Genomic DNA, 18,543 nt, shown 5'->3' with positions numbered 1-18,543 from the left:
CAAGATCCTCTTTTTTTTTTTTTTTGCAGGCAGCCACACAAGTTGCTGGTAATATGGACCCGGAGAGGACGCCGTGTGGCCTCCCAGGTAAGCGAGCACTGGAAAGAAGTAGTGGTATTCTGCCGTATTTACTCGCATGATGAACGCCTTTTTTTTTAAATTTTCTTAGAATTAAGGGATGCATTCATTATGCGGATTAAAATGGTCAGTGAAAGATTTGAAGGAGTGAGCAAATGGGAGAAAAGCTAGGCTGCCGGAATACCGGCTGCTTCGTCCGGTATGACTCGCCTTGTAAATAAAACAAAACGCTGGTGCATGCAGGCACGGTCGTGGGAGCCGACCATTCGCGAGCCGTACCGGGGGCGCGTGGTCTGGCCCGTGCCCGAAAACGTAGAGGTGGCTGTCACTCTGTTCAGGGAAGCCAACAGCAGCGTCTTCGAGGACAAGGACTGGAGCTTCGTCATTGAGGACGTACGTACCCGTGCCTTTCTTCTGTCTTAGTATGCGTAGGGTTTAGTGTCCCAAAGCGGCACATGGACTGTGAGAGACTCCAGATTAATTTCGACCACTGAAGATTCTTTATCATGCTCTGATTTTGCACATTACACGGCCATCTTGCATCCTACCTCCATCGAAACTGGGCCACCATGGCCAGGATTGTAATGTCTGGGTTTTCTTGGAGTGAGGTTTGTGTAACAGCCTTCCTTTTATTTATTTGAACCTTATGGATGGGGAGGCTTTCAGATCAGGGCCTATGTTTTGGACTTCTTTATTATGACGGGAAAACAGCACTGAGGCATTGTCAGCATTGCCTTTGCAAAACATTTGCCCTTTGCATTAAATATTACTCGCTGGACATACTGAGTGTTGAGTTCAGAGCAAGCCAAGTTGATTTTGTTTGTCTCATTATCGTTCTGGAAATCCTCTTTGTTTTTCACTTTGAATGCCTTTGTCATTGTTGTAAGGGCGTTTAGTTAATTTCTTGGTCTTTGTAGATTTATATGAGCTTATATATATATACAGACTTATGTGAGCCCTTTGCTGCACTTTCCCTCATAGCTTGATTCAGTTTGGGTTGTTAAATCTTACAAAACAAACCTTAAAACCAGACCTCTATGCAAACTAGTGCCTTGTTCACGCTATGCACGGCATGTGAAGTAGCATATTCTAATGTTTTTCTTGATGAGTATTTTAATATTGACACTTGCTTGGATTTTCCAATATCAGTCAGGAGCTGATGTTGTGTGTGTCTTGCACAGAAGTGAGGCAAAGGATAGATTTAACAGGTGGCGCCACCTGGCAAACTTAAACAGTAGTGCGAATTAATCATCGACCGCACTGCATGCTCCTTGCGCCAGTTTCTTCTTTTTCCCAGCAGATGGTGCTACCTGTAAAGTTCTCTGCTCATCTCCGTCGCAAACAGGTTTCATAGATGGCAACAGTATCTCATTAATTCCAGCCAATCCAAGCAGGTGCCGATGTTAAATTACGTTTCGAGCAGAACAGACCATAACGCTCTAGTTTATGTCGGATCTTTGGACACAATTAGGTCAATAATCTACATGAAGGATAAATTGAAAATCCTCTCGCCAAAGATAGAAGACCGCGCATATTGCGTGCTCGTTGATTCCTAATGCGGCGTGGTTGTTGCAGATCTCGGCGCAGGGCAAGCGGCGGCATGTGGCCGTGGGCATGGTGAATGTGGCCAAGTTTGCGCGGCCGGAGCCGACGCAGACAGAGCTGGTCCTGCACATGCGGCCCCTGACGCCCAAGTGCACCGAGGCACAGCTGTTCCTCACGCTCTCCTGCAGCCTGCTGCGGGAGGGAAAAGCCACGTACGTCACCTTCGCTCCTTCTTCTTGCACTCTTCACGATCCAAGTCTTATACCAGCCATGTTATCCGTATATAGTCCCATCATTTCATTTCATTCCCATCATTTCATTTTTTTTTCTCACTTGCTATACTTTTGCGTTTACTTCCGTTCTTTTCATGCCTTACACGTACAGTGTAGTATTTTTGATTTCCGTCAGGCCTTATTGTCTTCTTCAAACCTATAATTTGTGTTATATTGTTTTCTATCGCCTGCTTCTTAATTTACTCCATTATGCTTAATTGTTTTCCATGTTATATGTGGCCTGTTTATTGTTCATTTCCTTGTTAATTGTGTTCCTTGTACATGTACTTTTTTACAGTGACCCCTCCCCCCCTTATGTAATATCCTCGAAGGAGGGCCTTTAGGGGTACATTGAATAAATAAATAAATTACACGGAAACAGTAGGAACCGCTAGCAAGAACTGTAGCCGGGATACACCAGTTGCTTGAAATCTGTCATTGTCCTCTTCGTGCTACTTATTTTATGCTATTTGTCGTCATTTGGATATGCACTCTTTCATAAAATGGGAATGGGTCACTGACCAAATCTGGGATGTTAAAATTGACTGAAAGGGTCTTAAATCGTGTCAGAAAGAGAGTGAAAAGGTGTTGGAAAGAATTTCAAAGTAAACAAAATTTTCTGACGCGAAATCTGGTGGCAGTTTGCTTAGTCAAGTACTCCACTTGCAGGATGAGAATAAGTACAGGGTGCTAAAATGACAGAATGGGCATTTAATTGTGTGAAAACGTTGTCAGTGTGTGCCCAAGGGTGTTTAAGATTACAGGAAGAAGGTTATTTGGCTCTTTCTTAAGACACTTGCAAGAAGCCGACTTTCGTTACCTAATTTTCACTACTGCAGTATACTTCCTTAATTTCCATTACTGAAGTAGACTGAATGTCCTATCTGGGAGCCCTATTGTACGACCAAAATTAGTTTTTTGAGCCACTGAGACAAAGAAATGTTGTGAAAACAGAAGAATAGGCAATATAGTTACCAGTGATTGTGAGAACAGAGCTTTTATTATAAATGCAACAAATATTAAATGAGTTGGATTTCTTTTAACTAATCTTTCCATTGTGCCACTGTGCTACAACACTCGAGTTGGGAACATTTTCTTCTGGAATTGCTGGGTCCCTAGAGAGGCGTGATGCAGTTCATATATTGGAATTGAATTATCTCTCGCGGCTTCTACCCAATCTCGTCACCCAGCCATAAAACAAATATTTTTATAAATCTAAACTAAATGTCTAAATACACTTTTTTGGAGTCATCATAGGAGGTTTTTAGTTATTATTAAAAGCCTAGTAGCGTTGTCTTGAAAGACTCTTGCCTTTTGTACGATTTGCTGTCACATTTTTGTAACGCTCTGGCAACACTGATACCACTAGCGTTTCCGTCTTCTTTGATATGGAGATTACAAAATTAATACGCTTGAAACCAGACCGATACAATTTTTAAAGTATTGTACAGACTGATATTTTACTGCTTGCATTAAAGTTCAGGAAAATAATGTTTGTTCATGCCTTCATGCCGGGAACGTATGCCGCACAAAAATGTGCATTGGCGCTGCTCGAAGCAATGCTAGCAACCTTGGGCAGTGCTCGAAGGCTCTTGAAATCTCGATAGAGCTCCACACTGCTCTGTTGACTCGATGGCCATTGAAACTACCCGTGTAGCAGCACTCAATGGCCTTTTGAGTTGATAGTCTATCGGTTCGGGGGCCTTTGAAACGTCCTTGTGACAGGGGTATTCGTCATCGTTGTTATTGGTTAAGTTCATCACAAGGTCTTTTGGGCCAAAGAGCATCGGGGCATGGTATAAGGTCAGTGCTATTGGGAAGCCAGTATTGGGTAAGGGGTAAAAGGTAAAATCTATAAAATTGATGTCTTAAAAGAGGCTAGCTGTTGGTATACGAGTCCCCATAGTGCAAGCGAGGATGAAGTTTCAAAGGTAAACGTGAAGTTAGTGTGAATCATTGCCATGCAAAGAGCACGAAAGATTGAAATGCAAGCAAGGAAGTAGGCGACATTGTTCTTCTGGCATCTACCTCCTCTTTCGTCCTCTTTTATGTTTAGTCTTTCCTGCCGTTTCTATCATGCAACCTTATCAACTTGCCCAGATTTCCCCTTTTCTTTGTGATCCTGTTATTGCCACCACAGGAAAGGCAATGCTTGTGGAAGGCTTCAAGAAAGAACAGAATCAATATTTGTTGTTGATCTTGGGATGATAGCCTTGCTATTTTCTACCCTTTTCTCTGCACAGAGCTGATTGTAGCTTATCTGGCTTTATCACTCCTGTCAAGGTGCTTGCATTGTGGGTTGAGTGTGGTGTGATTGGGACAGGCGGATGATAGGTTGTCAAGTGTTTGTGCGCGTTTGTGACACTCCCAGACAGAACCACGGTAGTACATATTCTTTGTTGTATCGTCTCTTTCAATAGTTTCTAGGCCGTTTTATTTGCTTGTAGGCCTTTCAGTACAGCTCATATAGCCTTCCCTGTGCATCAGATCTCAGAAATGTGAACTAAAGTTCCGTACACATCTTGTAAGAGAACAATGGTTTGTGATAGGCAGTGAAATATTGAAAGTTGTTAGGGGGCACGTCTGTCTATTCGTAGTAGTTACTGCAGAACAAGACTATGAGAGAGAAATAGCCAGGAGACTAAAAGTGAGATCCGGTGCATTTGGCAGGCATTCTAGGTCTATTTACAACAGTTTACTAATATTCCTGAACAGAAACGAACGTGATGTATGTATCCTGCCAGTACTTGCTTAGAGGGCCAAAGTTTGGAGGCTTAATGGAAAGGAATTAAATTGAGGATAGGGTAGCAGGCGACGAAAAGGAAAGAAATATGGGTGACATTAAAAGACTGAGGGAGAGCAGACTGTAATTGAGAACAGGCTTTAGTTAATGACATCCTAGCTGAGAGTCAAGAGTAGGAAGTGAATGTAGGCGGGGCCATGCCGTGCTAATGTGCAGATAACTGATGGTCCTTTACGGCAACAGAGTGGATTTCATGAGAAGGAAAATGAAACAAGGAAGTCTGCAGGGATAGGGTGGCTGCAACTAGCGCAGGATACTGCTGACTGGAGATCAGCAGATGAGACCTTTGTCTTGTAGTGGACATAGTTGAGGGAGGGGGGGGGGTGTTGACTAGGATGGACGAGGGTCCTAGAAAATAATTTTTATTGCTGCGTAGAATTTGTTAAAATGTGTGCCATTGATTTCTCTAGGAATCAAGGAATACAATAAGGGTAAAATAATCACCCTGCCTGTCATAGAAGTTGAGTTATAGGCTCTTGAAATAGCCACTTCAGAAACGGGAAGAAAAATTTGTATTCCTGTTTCTGAAATGACAATTTCCAAACCCTATAGTTCACCTTCTGTGATAGGCAGGTTAATAAATTTACTCCTATTGCATTCGTTGATGTTTAGACAAAATCAATGACATGCATTTTAACAAGTTCTCTTCACCAAAGTTGCTTGAAAGCTCTCGGCAAAAAGTTACCCAACGTATTACATAAGTGCGCAAGGACTTGCCTTACATAAAATTAAATTATGTATTTGAAATCAGCGCACAAAAATACATGCTCCCTGAAGATTTAGTAACTGTGACTTCAGTGATAAAATTTTTTTAAGGACCCTGAAACCCCCTTAAGGGGGGACACTGGTCTTAGACCTATTTTCCTTATTTTTAGTCCAATCCTGATAAAACTGTACCACCTTGCTCAGTTTTTTATACTGATTTTAACAATGAAATTACCTTTCTCATAAATTAGTCGGTTCCCAAGATAATCCATTTTAATTAGTCATTCATTAGTACCTCGGTGCAAAAAAAAACTGCTCAATAAAAAAATCATTTTAATCCATGGCTTCTTAGTATGGTGAGTAAAGAGTGCAATAATCAAAACCATTTTTCCATTTTACCCTCATTAGTAATTTTACAGCACTTGGAATATCAATGTTCAAGGCATGAATGTAATGCATCAGTAAACTTTGCAAAGTTATAAATTTTGAAGTGCGATTGAACAAATCTGCTTTGATTATTGCGCACACTGTGCCTTCAGCTTTCCTTAGCAAACAGTATGACATCTCTGTCTGTCCTAGATGTTGAGATATCACCATACTAAGACAGCCAGATGTCAAAAATATTCATGCCATTAAATTGTCTGCTGCTGTATAAATTGAGCCCACACGATGATCTGAACTTAATATTATGGTCAGAAAGTTGATTTCTTGAAGGAAAAAAAGATGCCCAGGCTTAGCTTGGTTAAGCCAGGAATGCGTTGCATATTGCGCGGTCTTTTTGCGCGAGGTATTGCTTGGCGGCACTCGATTTTCTCAGCAGCTTTTCCTCCATCACGTATGGATGGATGGATGGATGGATAGGAGCGCCCCCTTTGAAGCGGGGCGGTGGCAACCGCCATCATGCTCAGCCGTCTTTTTTTTTCTTTTTTTTTTCACGTGGTTTGGTGCTGTGACGTGACGTCACGTGGTTTGGTGGCTGCCCGGCCGCGCCCAAGGGCTGAACTGAGTGATTGCAATATGCTACGCATAAAAATTGGTACAGTTGGAAAATAATTACTGTAGATTCCACAAATGTCATTTTTTGAAAATCAATTTTTTGGTCATTTTGGTCAGTGTCCCCCCTTAAGATTGTACATGGCTCCAGCTGGGCGTTTGTGAGCGTGCGTGAATTTAGGAGTTGTGTGCGTGCATGCACAGGGATGAGGACATGCAGAGCATAGCGAGCTTGCTGAGCGCCGCACCCCTGGCACCTCCGGACTACGGCAACCTGGAGGACTTCGAGGAGGAGGCTTCTCCGCAGGCCTCCGCCCAACTCTCGCAGCTGGCGGCCGAGTGCTCCAGTCTGCTGGGTGGCGACAGCCCCGTTCCCCCGGCCACCAGCAATGACATCGGTGAGTTTGTTGCCAGGACCAGTCTAGAGCACTGCCCAGTGGTGGTACTGTACCCCACAACAACTTTTCCTGGCAATGGTGCTGAAGGTTACAGCCTCCTCTTGCCGTTTGTGGCTTTCACTTAAAACATAGTATATTGTTGCTGCTCGTTATTTAAGGCATATTTCTAACACAGCCGCCAACTTTCAATCTCGAAATTCAAGGAAAAAAAACACGTTTCTTAATTAGATCAAATTTTCTAGGCGCGTCTAGTTACAAGAAGCCTCCATAGATGGCGCCAGCTGTCCCAGTGATGGAATTAAGTCGCCGGGGAGGAAACAATGTGCCAGGAAACCGGGCGCACTGTCGTGGGCCCAAACTTATTTGGCAGAATGGCATTGGATGCTCCACCATTGTAGCTTCCCTTCGTTGCTGTCACTGACTTCTATAGTATCACCTGTGATTGCAGTACTTGTACTTTTAGTACTTACAGTATATTGGAAGATATCTATAACGACTGCACAGCTACCATAGTTCTCCATAAAGTCAGCAATAAAATTCCAATAACGGAGGGTGTCAGGCAGGAAGACACTATCTCGACAATGCTATTTACATGTACTATAGTATCACCTGTGGTTGGTTTTAGTACATGTACAGGTGCCGTCAAAAGTAAATGGAAGGCAATATTGCCACGTATCATTGCAGTGTTTGTTCGTTCACGCTCAAGGCAGCAGGAAAGGGTAGTTATCACTTTTGTTCGTGGCGCGCGAAGCGACCAGACTAATCTCGATCGTTCGCAGCCATGAAAGGCTGCATCTAGGTTTTTCCAGATTACCGTAGATGATTTTGACCTGTTATCTGGAAGTTTCCTTGCCGGCTTTAAATTGAGCGATGCCGCGAGCGGCGGACATTCGTAGTTCGACGACCGCCGAGAGCGCCTGTTGCTTACGCCGCCGCCGAGTGATTCAGTTCTTTTGAGGGCGCAAGTCAGCCCAAATAAAGAGCTTCGTTTGCAAGTATTTCTGGTGTCTTCCTGACCGCTGGACTGCCGTCACTACAACGTGACATCTGGTGGAGGTGCTGGGTAGCCTTCCATGTTCCGGACACCCCCTACAAGTCGAGACGCCAGCCCTTTGAGTCATCTACCGCAGGACCTGAGTCCAGTCCACCGCGCAAGCCGACGCCTGCAAGGGGACGCACCTGAGTTCGGGACCCTGCCGGACCCTACCCGGAAGCGAAAGCAAGTACCAACGTCCATCATGACCTTGCCCCAGACGACCACTCCAATCATTCTGCAGCAGCCCCGGGTGCCACCAACCTTCGACGCTTCGCCTGGCGCCGACCCCGAGGAATGGCTGGAGCAGTTCGACCGTGTGGCTGTCTTCAACAACTGGGACGACGCCATGAAATTTAGGTACGTCTTCTTCGCCCTGGAGGGACCAGCAAGAGTCTGGTTCGAGAATGAGGAAGCCAGCCTTGCCAACTGGGAAACCTTCAAGGAACAGCTTCTGAAGACCTTCACAAACGTCGTGCGAAAGGAGAGAGCCCAGCAGCTGCTACAGTCTCGCATACAACACCCAAACGAGACCGTTGCAGTGTATACTGAGGAGATGAAGCGTCTCTTCCGGCGTGCCGACATGAACATGAAGGAAGAAGAGAAGGTGAAGTTGCTTATGCGAGGAGTTAAAGAGCAACTATTTGCCGGCCTCGTTCGCAACCCACCGAAAACTGTCGCTGAATTCGTAGAAGAGGCATCCACAATGGAGAAAACTCTCGACGCCCGAGCCCGCCAGTATGACCGCCAGCAGCGCTTTTTGTCAGCAAGCTGCATGGACACCGTTAACAATGATAACCTGCGGGAGGTTATACGTGAAGTTGTGCGAGAGGAGCTCCGACGGTTGCTGCCAACGGGAACGCAGCCGCAACTTTCATCGCTCACTGACGTCATCCGGGACGAGGTTCAACAGGCCTTGGGTGTGACGCCGACACCCACGCAGCCTCTGCAGCCCCCAGCCATGACTTACGCCGCAGCTGTGCGCCGTCCTGCACCTCGACGACGGGACCCAAGCCCCTATCGCCCTCAGCCAGCTGCGTTGGACCGCCGCCCACTCGCCCCAACCCGCCCGTCCTACGAGCGACGCGCGCAGCGGAGGAAATGCGACGAGTGGAGAACTCCCGACCAGCGCCGCCCACTATGCTTCCACTGTGGCGAAGCCGGTCACGTCCTCCGGCACTGCCCATACAGAAGACTGGGCATCCGAGGGTTCTCTTACGACGCTCCACGACCCCGACCCGGCCAGCGACCAGCCGAAATCGAGGAGTTTTTACGTCGGGAAGAATACTCATCGCCGAGCCGCCTATCACGTTCCCCGTCGCCATCGTCCCCGCGCTTTGTTTCTCCTAGCCGAGGTTACGCCGTGCGTGGACGCTCCCCCAGCCCACGAAGGTTAAACTAAATAAAGCAGCCTCTGGAGGTGAGGTTGCTTCTAAGCGCAATGACAAAGATCCTCCATCGACGAGTACTCAAGACCATGCCTCAACTACGACGACAACACCGACGACGACAACACCGACGACGACAACACCGACGACGACAACGCCGACGACGACGACACCGACGACGACGCGACCGACGACGACGCGGCCAGACTTGAAGCTTTTACCGCTGCCCAGTGAAGTAACGTCGCAGTACGCCCACCGCAGCCTCACTACTCGACGAAGCCGAGATCGGACACCGAAGACAACGTACAATACCAGAACGCGAACAAGTGACCTTGAAGTTACGGTCGACGGTCACGCGGTTACTGCCTTGGTGGACACGGGAGCTGACTACTCTGTCATGAGTGGCCCACTCGCTGTCCGACTCAGGAAGGTGACAACAACCTGGGATGGCCCGCTGATCCGCACCGCAGGTGGCAACCTGATTACGCCGTCAGGACGCTGCACCGCGAGAGTTACTGTAAATGGGAGAACCTATGCGACAACCTTCCTGATCCTACAGCAATGCTCGAGAGACGTGATTTTGGGAATGGACTTCCTGAACGAACATCGGGCGATCATCGACCTTCGATCTAAGTCGATCAAGCTTTCCACGGAAAAAGCCATACCTGTTGCGACGAGCGCAACTCATCACGTTGCCTTAAACGTCCTCGATGAAGCATTGAGCGTGCCGCCCCGATCAAGTGTTCTCGTCGGCATAGGTACTGGAGACATCGAAAATGCCGAAGGTGTTATCGAGGGGAACACCCAGTTACTCCTGGATCGAGGATTGGGCGTCGCGAGGGGAGTCGCCGAAATCCGAAATGGCCGAGCCCAGGTGTTGCTAACCAACTTCACCGAAGAATACCGGCATCTAAACAAAGGTACGACGATCGCTTTCCTCGACGAGCTGGCAGACATCAGAGACGTATTTGCCCTACCCGACCAACCTGCAGAACTATCTGAACAAGGCCATCAACCCACGTTCGACATCAACCCAGCATTACCCCGGAGCAGACAAGACCAAATACGCAGTCTTCTTCAAAGGTACACCGATTGCTTCTCATCAGCATCGAATGTGCGACGAACCCGGCTTGCCAAGCACCGCATTGTCACAGACGAACACGCACGACCACTGCGACAGAGCCCCTACCGCGTATCGCCGTTAGAACGCCAAGCTATCCGCAAGCAAGTTGAGGAAATGCTTCGTGACGACGTCATCCAGCCATCGAGGAGCCCCTGGGCAGCACCGGTCGTCCTAGTGAAAAAGAAAGACGACACCCTTCGCTTTTGCGTCGATTACCGCCGCCTGAACAACATTACGAAGAAGGATGTCTACCCCCTCCCCTGCATCGACGATACACTGGACCGGCTGTGCAACGCCAAGTACTTCTCATCGATGGACCTGAAGAGCGGCTACTGGCAAATTGAAGTCGACGAAAGAGATCGCGAGAAGACTGCGTTCATCACGCCAGACGGACTCTTCGAGTTCAAAGTGATGCCATTCGGCCTCTGCTCTGCCCCAGCGACGTTCCAGCGAGTAATGGATACGGTGCTCGCAGGCTTGAAATGGCAGATTTGCCTAGTCTACTTAGATGACGTTGTTGTCTTCTCCTCAAGCTTTGAAGACCACCTCAGAAGGCTTCGGATAGTGCTGGAAACGATCAAGTCTTCAGGCCTGACACTGAAACGAGAGAAGTGCCACTTCGCTTACGAGGAGCTGCTGTTCCTTGGTCACGTCGTAAGCAAGGATGGAGTTCGCCCAGACCCCAAGAAGACGGCTGCGATCGCAGAGTTTCCACAGCCTAATGACAAGAAGGCTATACGCAGATTCCTTGGATTATGCGCCTATTACCGGCGATTCGTCAAGAACTTTTCGCGCATCGCTGAACCTTTGACCCAACTTACCAAGGCTGACGTGCCTTTTAAATGGGAAAGGCCGCAAGAGGAAGCTTTCAACGAACTGAAGCGCCGCTTACAGTCCCCTCCTGTGCTCGGGCACTTTGATGAAAACGCCGAAACCGAAGTTCATACCGATGCAAGCAGTGTGGGCTTAGGAGCGGTCCTCGTTCAGAAAAATGGCAGACAGGAGAAGGTTATCGCGTACGCTAGCCGTTCACTGTCGAAAGCCGAGGCCAACTACTCGACCACCGAGAAAGAATGTCTCGCCATTATTTGGGCCACGTCGAAATTTCGCCCCTACCTGTACGGACGACCATTCAAGGTTGTGAGCGATCACCATGCTCTGTGCTGGCTAGCCAATTTGAAAGATCCCTCCGGCCGCCTTGCTCGTTGGAGCCTGCGCCTTCAAGAATTCGACATAACTGTAGTCTACAAATCTGGCCGCAAGCATTCCGATGCAGACTGCTTGTCGCGAGCCCCCGTCGACGCAGCACCAGAAGAGGAAGACGACGACGCTTTCTTAGGACCAGTAAGCGCGAGCAGTTTCGCGCAGCAGCAGCGCTCGGATCCTGAGTTGCAAAGCCTGGTTGATTATCTGCAAGGCAAGACCGCATCGCCTCCCCGAGGGTTCAAGCGCCAACTGTCGTCCTTCGTCCTTCAGAATAATGTCCTCCTGAAGAAGAACTTCGCGCCCAACAGGACAGTGCATCTTCTTGTCGTGCCCAAAAATCTCAGGCAAGAAATTATGCAGGCATGTCATGATGAGCCGACTGCAGGACATCTCGGGATTGCTCGCACGTTGCACCGCATCCAGGAGAAGTACTATTGGCCGCGGCTAGCTACCGACGTTTCGCATTACGTGAAAACGTGCCGTGAGTGCCAACGACGCAAAACGCCTCCGACTAGACCAGCCGGACTCCTGAACCCCATACCACCGCCAACTAAGCCCTTTCAGCAAATCGGGATGGACCTACTCGGCCCCTTTCCTACTTCATCATCAGGTAACAAGTGGATCATCGTGGCCACCGACTACATGACCCGCTACGCCGAAGCAAAAGCGTTGCCTAGTGGTACCGCAACAGAAGTTGCAAAATTTTTTGTCGAACAAATTCTCCTCCGACACGGCGCACCCGAAGTACTCATCACAGACAGAGGAACAGCATTTACAGCGGAACTGACGCAAGCCATTTTAAAGTACAGCCAGACAAGTCATCGGAGGACAACTGCCTATCATCCGCAAACCAACGGACTCACAGAGCGTCTGAACAAGACCATCGCAGACATGCTCTCCATGTTCATCGACGCCGAACACAAGACGTGGGACTCTATTCTGCCCTACGTGATCTTCGCCTATAATACTGCCACCCAGGAGACAACCAGGTTTACTCCATTCCAGCTGGTATACGGCAGGAAGCCCACAACAACACTCGACGCAATGCTCCCGCACGTTTCCGACGAAGACAACCTCGAAGTCGCCGCCTACCTTCATCGCGCCGAGGAAGCCCGAAGACTTGCACGGCTTCGCATTCAAGACCAGCAGCACACCGACGCCCGACGCTACAATCTGCGCCGACGAGACACGCATTACAAGCCAGGTGATCGGGTTTGGATATGGACGCCAGTTCGCCGCCGCGGATTGAGCGAAAAGTTGCTGCGACGCTACTTTGGCCCGTACAGGGTTCTCCGTCGCATCGGTGACCTCGACTATGAAGTCATCCCCGACGGCACGACAGCATCTCAGCGACGCCGCCCACGCCCGGAAGTCGTACATGTCGTACGCCTGAAGCCATATTATGAACGCTGAAGGACTCGAAGTTTCATTCTCCGTGTTTATTTTCATTTTAAAGCATCGAGACGATGCTTCTTTGGAAGGGGGGTAATGCCACGTATCATTGCAGTGTTTGTTCGTTCACGCTCAAGGCAGCAGGAAAGGGTAGTTATCACTTTTGTTCGTGGCGCGCGAAGCGACCAGACTAATCTCGATCGTTCGCAGCCATGAAAGGCTGCATCTAGGTTTTTCCAGATTACCGTAGATGATTTTGACCTGTTATCTGGAAGTTTCCTTGCCGGCTTTAAATTGAGCGATGCCGCGAGCGGCGGACATTCGTAGTTCGACGACCGCCGAGAGCGCCTGTTGCTTACGCCGCCGCCGAGTGATTCAGTTCTTTTGAGGGCGCAAGTCAGCCCAAATAAAGAGCTTCGTTTGCAAGTATTTCTGGTGTCTTCCTGACCGCTGGACTGCCGTCACTACAACGTGACAATATTCAAGAAAAAATTTAATCATTGCCCTCTGAATTCATACATCCTTGAATACATATGTGCAGACTAATTGTGACTGTGCGAATTGCAGTGCGCACCAACAAACATGGACCATTATGCTTTAGATTTAAAGAGATTAAATTTTTTTTGACAAAGTCGCCTTCCATTTACTTTTTATGGCGACTGTACTTTATTATTTGCAGCATTTGCAGGCACTTATTGTAGCAGTGTTCGCTGGTACTGAGGTCGTACTGGCTGAGGAGCCATGTCCCTGTCATTCTCATGCTCTTGCTGATAGTAAAACTGTTAGTCTCAGAGGCTGGGCATCATCTCTGCTTTAGGACAGTCATGTGCTCATCCTGAATCTCAAAGGCTATGCAGTGATAAGAGATCGCACCCACTTCGATTTCTGTCGACTAGCTTTACAGCACATGTGCATTACAAGGTGATGGTTGTGGGACTCGATAGTGCAATGATCGTGAGAACATTTGTGCTGATCTTGCACACTTAGAAAGTAGCGACCAGTGGTATGTTTGGGGAGCAAGGAAAATTGTGTGCTCTCATTGTGGGTTTGTGGTTTTCTGTGCATAAACAAATTCCTAGGCGAAAAGTGTGTGGCGTCATTCCAACTGAAATTAAGGTTATTGTTTCTCTCCTATGACACATCAGGCGTGTTCTTGTCTTCCATTTTCTTTTTTTTTCCATTCATGCATTCTTCTATCGGGGACTGTGCCTGCAAACAAACCTGCTGGTATTGAGGAGAGCAAGAATGATTTTTGAGGATGTAGGCGTCATTAAAGACCATGTGTTATGTGGGTTTAGCCAAGTTGTTGCTGTATTGCTTGTTTGTACTACATTTAACTAAAATTGCCTGGTCTGCCAAAGTTGTTGCTAGAGTCGGCCGCACAGGTCCGAAAACAGGGAGAGTGTTTCTCTTCTGATATTGCCACTTAAATGTTTTTGATTCCGGGTAATCCTATAAAATGTGTGACAAGGAGCATGATAGCTCATTACGAAATTCGCATTGCTGTGGTTTGGCTCTGTCCAGTGCCATACATTACATGGACTCGAGGGGCGTATGTAAGTTAGTGCTTTGCGAGATAGGGTTCCTTGTGTGAGCGACTTGAGTGGGATGATGACTGTGCTGTGGAGATGTTGTAGTGCTTTTAGGGGACTGCATTTCTTCTGTTGAAAAAAAAAAAAGACGTGATTTTCATCAATGGCTGCTTCTTCCCTTTTGCAGACCTGTCATTGCGGGAGCAGTCTGCTGTAATGGTTGTAGAACAGCCGCCTCCGCCGCCGGAGCCACCAGAAATCACCGAGCCTCTGGAGGAGCCAGCCAAGGACCCACAGGAAAAACAGGAAGCTGCGACCGTGAGTATTTGTGCATGCAGCCATCTTCATCATCATCATCACCACCGTGGACCTCTCAGCCTGCTGTTGAAACTTTGACCTCTGCTGCACGGTTCCTCAGCATTGGTGGATGTGCCTCTTAGAAAGCCGCTACTCTCACGCTAGTGTTCTTTGGCTGTTTTAAGGCGAAATCCTTTAATGCCTCATCGTTGTCGACAAAAGGTTGTCAGCAGAGGTGTCACGCTTTTCGGTTAGTTGATATGGTTATGACGTCAGAGTGCGCGGATTCGCCGTAATGAGGTCACCCACGGATGCCTAGCGCCCTCTTTTGGAGCAGACGACAACTAATAAAAATAGTTGTCGTCCGCTCCGACAGGGGGCGTAAGGCGTCCGTGGGTGACCACTTTACATACCGCATTACTGCGAACAGAGCCATGGATACAACCGAACTCATCAAAGCAGAGAGAGAGTCGTGCTAAAGAAGCAGTCAAAGTCGGCAGTCAAGGTGTGTAGTTGTAATGTGTAGTCAAATGAAGCACTGGTATAGCACGAACAGTCTCGCAGTCAATGCCAAACAGTGCGCCAGCAGCACTTTAGAGAGCCAAAGTGCCCCCTGAATTTTTTTCTTTATGGTTTGTACAGAGCGCTGTTTTGTCCCTGTTTCCACTTGCAGTGTTTCTGTAAGTGCCGTGAGCAGACACCAAAGAGCAACGAGGCACATAGCAGCACGTTTCAGAGTCTTAAGCCGTCCTGATTGGTTGATGAGTTCCTTTAGCTTCCGTAGTGCTGCAAGGCAGTGTTGACTGCAGTCACAAATCAGAAGCAGTTGTTCTAGGTCGAACTAGGCATTGTGGTGAGGGGCCACTGTGTTGCACAACTGACCAGCAATGTTAATAAGGTGGATTGTTGAGCTAGTTGGTACGTGATCAATTAATAGTTAATCATGATCAATTAAAAGTTGGTCCTTGTCGTGTGTGTGTGTGTTACTTCTTGGTCTTCGTTTCTCTCTGCTGCTGTTTTTAATTGGTTTGGTTTGGTTTATTTGGGTTTAGCGTACCAAAGCGACTGAGGCTATGAGAGACGCCGTAGTGAAGGGCTCCGGAAATTTCGACCACCTGGGGTTCTTTAATGTGCACTGACATCGCACAGTACACGGGCCTCTAGAATTTCTCCTCCAAAGAAATTCGACCGCCGCGGCCGGGATCGAACCCACGTCTTTCGGGCCAGCAGCCGAGCACCATAACCGCTGAGCCACCATGGCGGCTTGTTTTTAATTGACCGGCAACACTAGTGCTGAGCTGTGTGTATGATTGCAGCATTCGCAAGCACAACTGAAGCTGTAGGCTTTTACAGCCAGGGCTGCTAAGGGCGCGTTTCCTGGTTCTGCGGCATTGGCATAAGATTGTGCCGCTGGCAGTGTTCCACTCGGGGGAATTTTCCCTAATTTTTTAGGGAATTGGAGTGGTAAAATTTGGGAGAAAGGTCATTTGCACAGGGTTTAGGGGAATTTGTTTTAGAACGGAAATTTTCTCACTTTTTCCCAAATTTACAGAGTTTTCAACCTGCTCTAAGGAAAAAGGGCCTAATGTAAGGAGTTTCGAATATAATTGACTGGATTTTCGATTACCACATGTGACATCACTGTTTGCCACGCTGATTGATCAGCATCCAGCGATGCCACTGCAACACAAAATGCTGAGTGGTCCAAACACAGTGATGTTGCAAGCAACAGCATAGTGACATCTTGTGCACTCTGCTAGAGAAGAAGGCAAATAATAACGAATAACTTATAAGCAACAATGTATTCGCCACCGCAAGCAGCTGTCAATGAATCTCGTGTTACAGAGTAATAATCATCCTGTGAGAGTTTCTTTTTTTTTTAATAACACATCTGCCCCCTTTACGAGTTCCCCTCGCATTACCTCTGGGTGTACCTGCGGAAAGTGCGCCCATGCACTTTTTATAACTGCACTAACAGCAACCAGTTTACTGTCAGTACAGTTTTATTCCGAGACACTCGCTGTAGTGTTCAGTCCACAAACACATCAAATCATCAGTGTCTCTGCCGTTTTTCTGAGCTTCATGTTCACTGTCGGTGATTCTCCATCTTCCGAGTCATTGAGCTTGTTGCTAGTAAACCTCTTCTTGAACGAAGCTTTTGAAGAAGAACGAAGCTTTTGAGCACCAAATCCACAGAAGTTGACCTCTATGCTTCAATGATCCATCGGCATATTACTGCATCGGTGACTAAGGGAATCATTTATGCTCCACGGGACAGCGCATCGCTGTCCAGCAAACCTTCGCCTCCTCCTCTTCTTCTTCCAAATTTGCATATAACCCGCACTTCCTGCACTTCTCAATCACATTTTTTTAATATTTAGTCCAGTTAAAGGGCAACTGCACCACTTTTTTTAGAATTACGCGATATTCAAGGATTCAAATCTATATAGGCTGTAGGTAAAGCATGCCAGGTGTTTTTGCACTAGCATTTAAAACAATGACGTAAATTGACGATTGAATTTTGCGCTTCTCCTCAATACACTGAAGGAGTGCAGAGAAGTTCAGCGTGACATCACGGAAAGTATAATTTCAAATTACCGCTGTTGTCAGCCACACCCTCCCCCAACTCGTTGGACGCTGCCAAACAACTCTGGGCAGAATTTGCCTTCGGTGGCGTTGGTTTTTACCTTCAAAGCAGGCGTTTGAGCGTTGGAAATGTACCGCTACCTTCGATGACGTCATCATGCACCCCACCCCCCCTACTTGGCGGTATGCACTGCTGAGAAGCTTGAAGGGTGTTCGGATTTTAATCGCGATTACTTCACTTCTTCAAGTGCTAGCCCAAAAATACTTCGCATGCTTTACCTGCAGGTTTCAGGCATTCGACCTTCTTAAGCTCATTGATTTTTAAAACCTACGCAGTTTCCCTTTAATATGTTGACAACAGAGTGCTCTCATGACAACACTATCGAAGGACAAATGCAGTTCACAACTTTAAGGTGAATAAAGGTGAACTTTAAGAGTCTTTAAGGTTAATAAAGTGAAATGAACAACTCTGCTGCTCCAGCATGTTGACTCCCTGTTCTGGTTTGTTGCTGGCAGGAACCCCCGAGCGAGGACCTGCTGACCTGGTGCCAGCGGATGACGAGTGGCTACGCGGGTCTCAAGGTCACCAACCTGACGACCTCGTGGCGCAATGGCATGGCCTTCTGCGCCCTCATCCACCGCTTCCACCCGGAGCTCATCGACATGGACTCCCTGTCGCCACACGACATCTCGGGCAACTGCAAAAAGGTGGGTCACGCCCGGCAGCTTACGTGTTGGCCATAATCGAAACCATAGTGCGAAATAGACAGCACAGATTGGGGGGGCCAGTTAGTTGGGCATAATAATGCAACAAAGAATGTAGCTGTAAAACATAACACACAGAAAAGGCGTGGGCAGGACGGATGCTGCAAACATCTTTCATACAAACTATGGTCACCTATCATGTGCAGTTGGTAATGAAGCAGGTAGAACTTGCAGCTTAGCGAGTGGAGCATCATCTGCCACTGGTGACAAAAAATGCTTCTCACGTTTCACCTTTTAGTAGGTGCTTTACCGTTTTAGACATACATAGTTTTTCTTATGCCACATTGATAAGGGTACCTGTAAACTCCAAGAAACGCCGGAATCTTGTAAATCACCAACTTGGAAATAGTTCTCTTGGAACTTAGCAATAGCTTTAAGTCGAACCGGCATGCAAATTTTTTACAGTCTGTTGCAATTTTAATTCTAG

General features: G+C 47.6%; 1 protein-coding gene across 5 annotated transcripts in view; it reads left to right on the top strand.

Moving 5' to 3' along the window:
• Ehbp1 (Eps15 homology domain containing protein-binding protein 1) overlaps window positions 1-18,543 on the top strand; it is a 58,711-nt gene that overhangs the window by 4,737 nt on the left and 35,431 nt on the right. For 4 of the 5 annotated variants that reach the window (XM_089560861.1, XM_089560862.1, XM_089560859.1 and 1 more), the window contains 6 exons: window positions 30-87; window positions 322-471; window positions 1,654-1,835; window positions 6,601-6,794; window positions 14,656-14,786; window positions 17,868-18,059. In XM_089560861.1, the coding sequence (XP_089416987.1) occupies window positions 30-87; window positions 322-471; window positions 1,654-1,835; window positions 6,601-6,794; window positions 14,656-14,786; window positions 17,868-18,059 (907 nt within the window). Of the gene's footprint in view, window positions 1-29; window positions 88-321; window positions 472-1,653; window positions 1,836-3,510; window positions 3,827-6,600; window positions 6,795-14,655; window positions 14,787-17,867; window positions 18,060-18,543 lie in introns of those variants that run through there. The other variant, XM_089560863.1, reaches the window with a different exon arrangement.

The sequence above is a fragment of the Amblyomma mixtum genome, chromosome 9 (assembly GCF_055824585.1).
Source record: "Amblyomma mixtum isolate Tamu chromosome 9, ASM5582458v1, whole genome shotgun sequence".
Taxonomy (NCBI): domain Eukaryota; kingdom Metazoa; phylum Arthropoda; class Arachnida; order Ixodida; family Ixodidae; genus Amblyomma; species Amblyomma mixtum.
The sequence above is the reverse complement of the archived record's forward strand: the minus strand, read 5'-3'. Positions and strand labels throughout refer to the sequence as shown.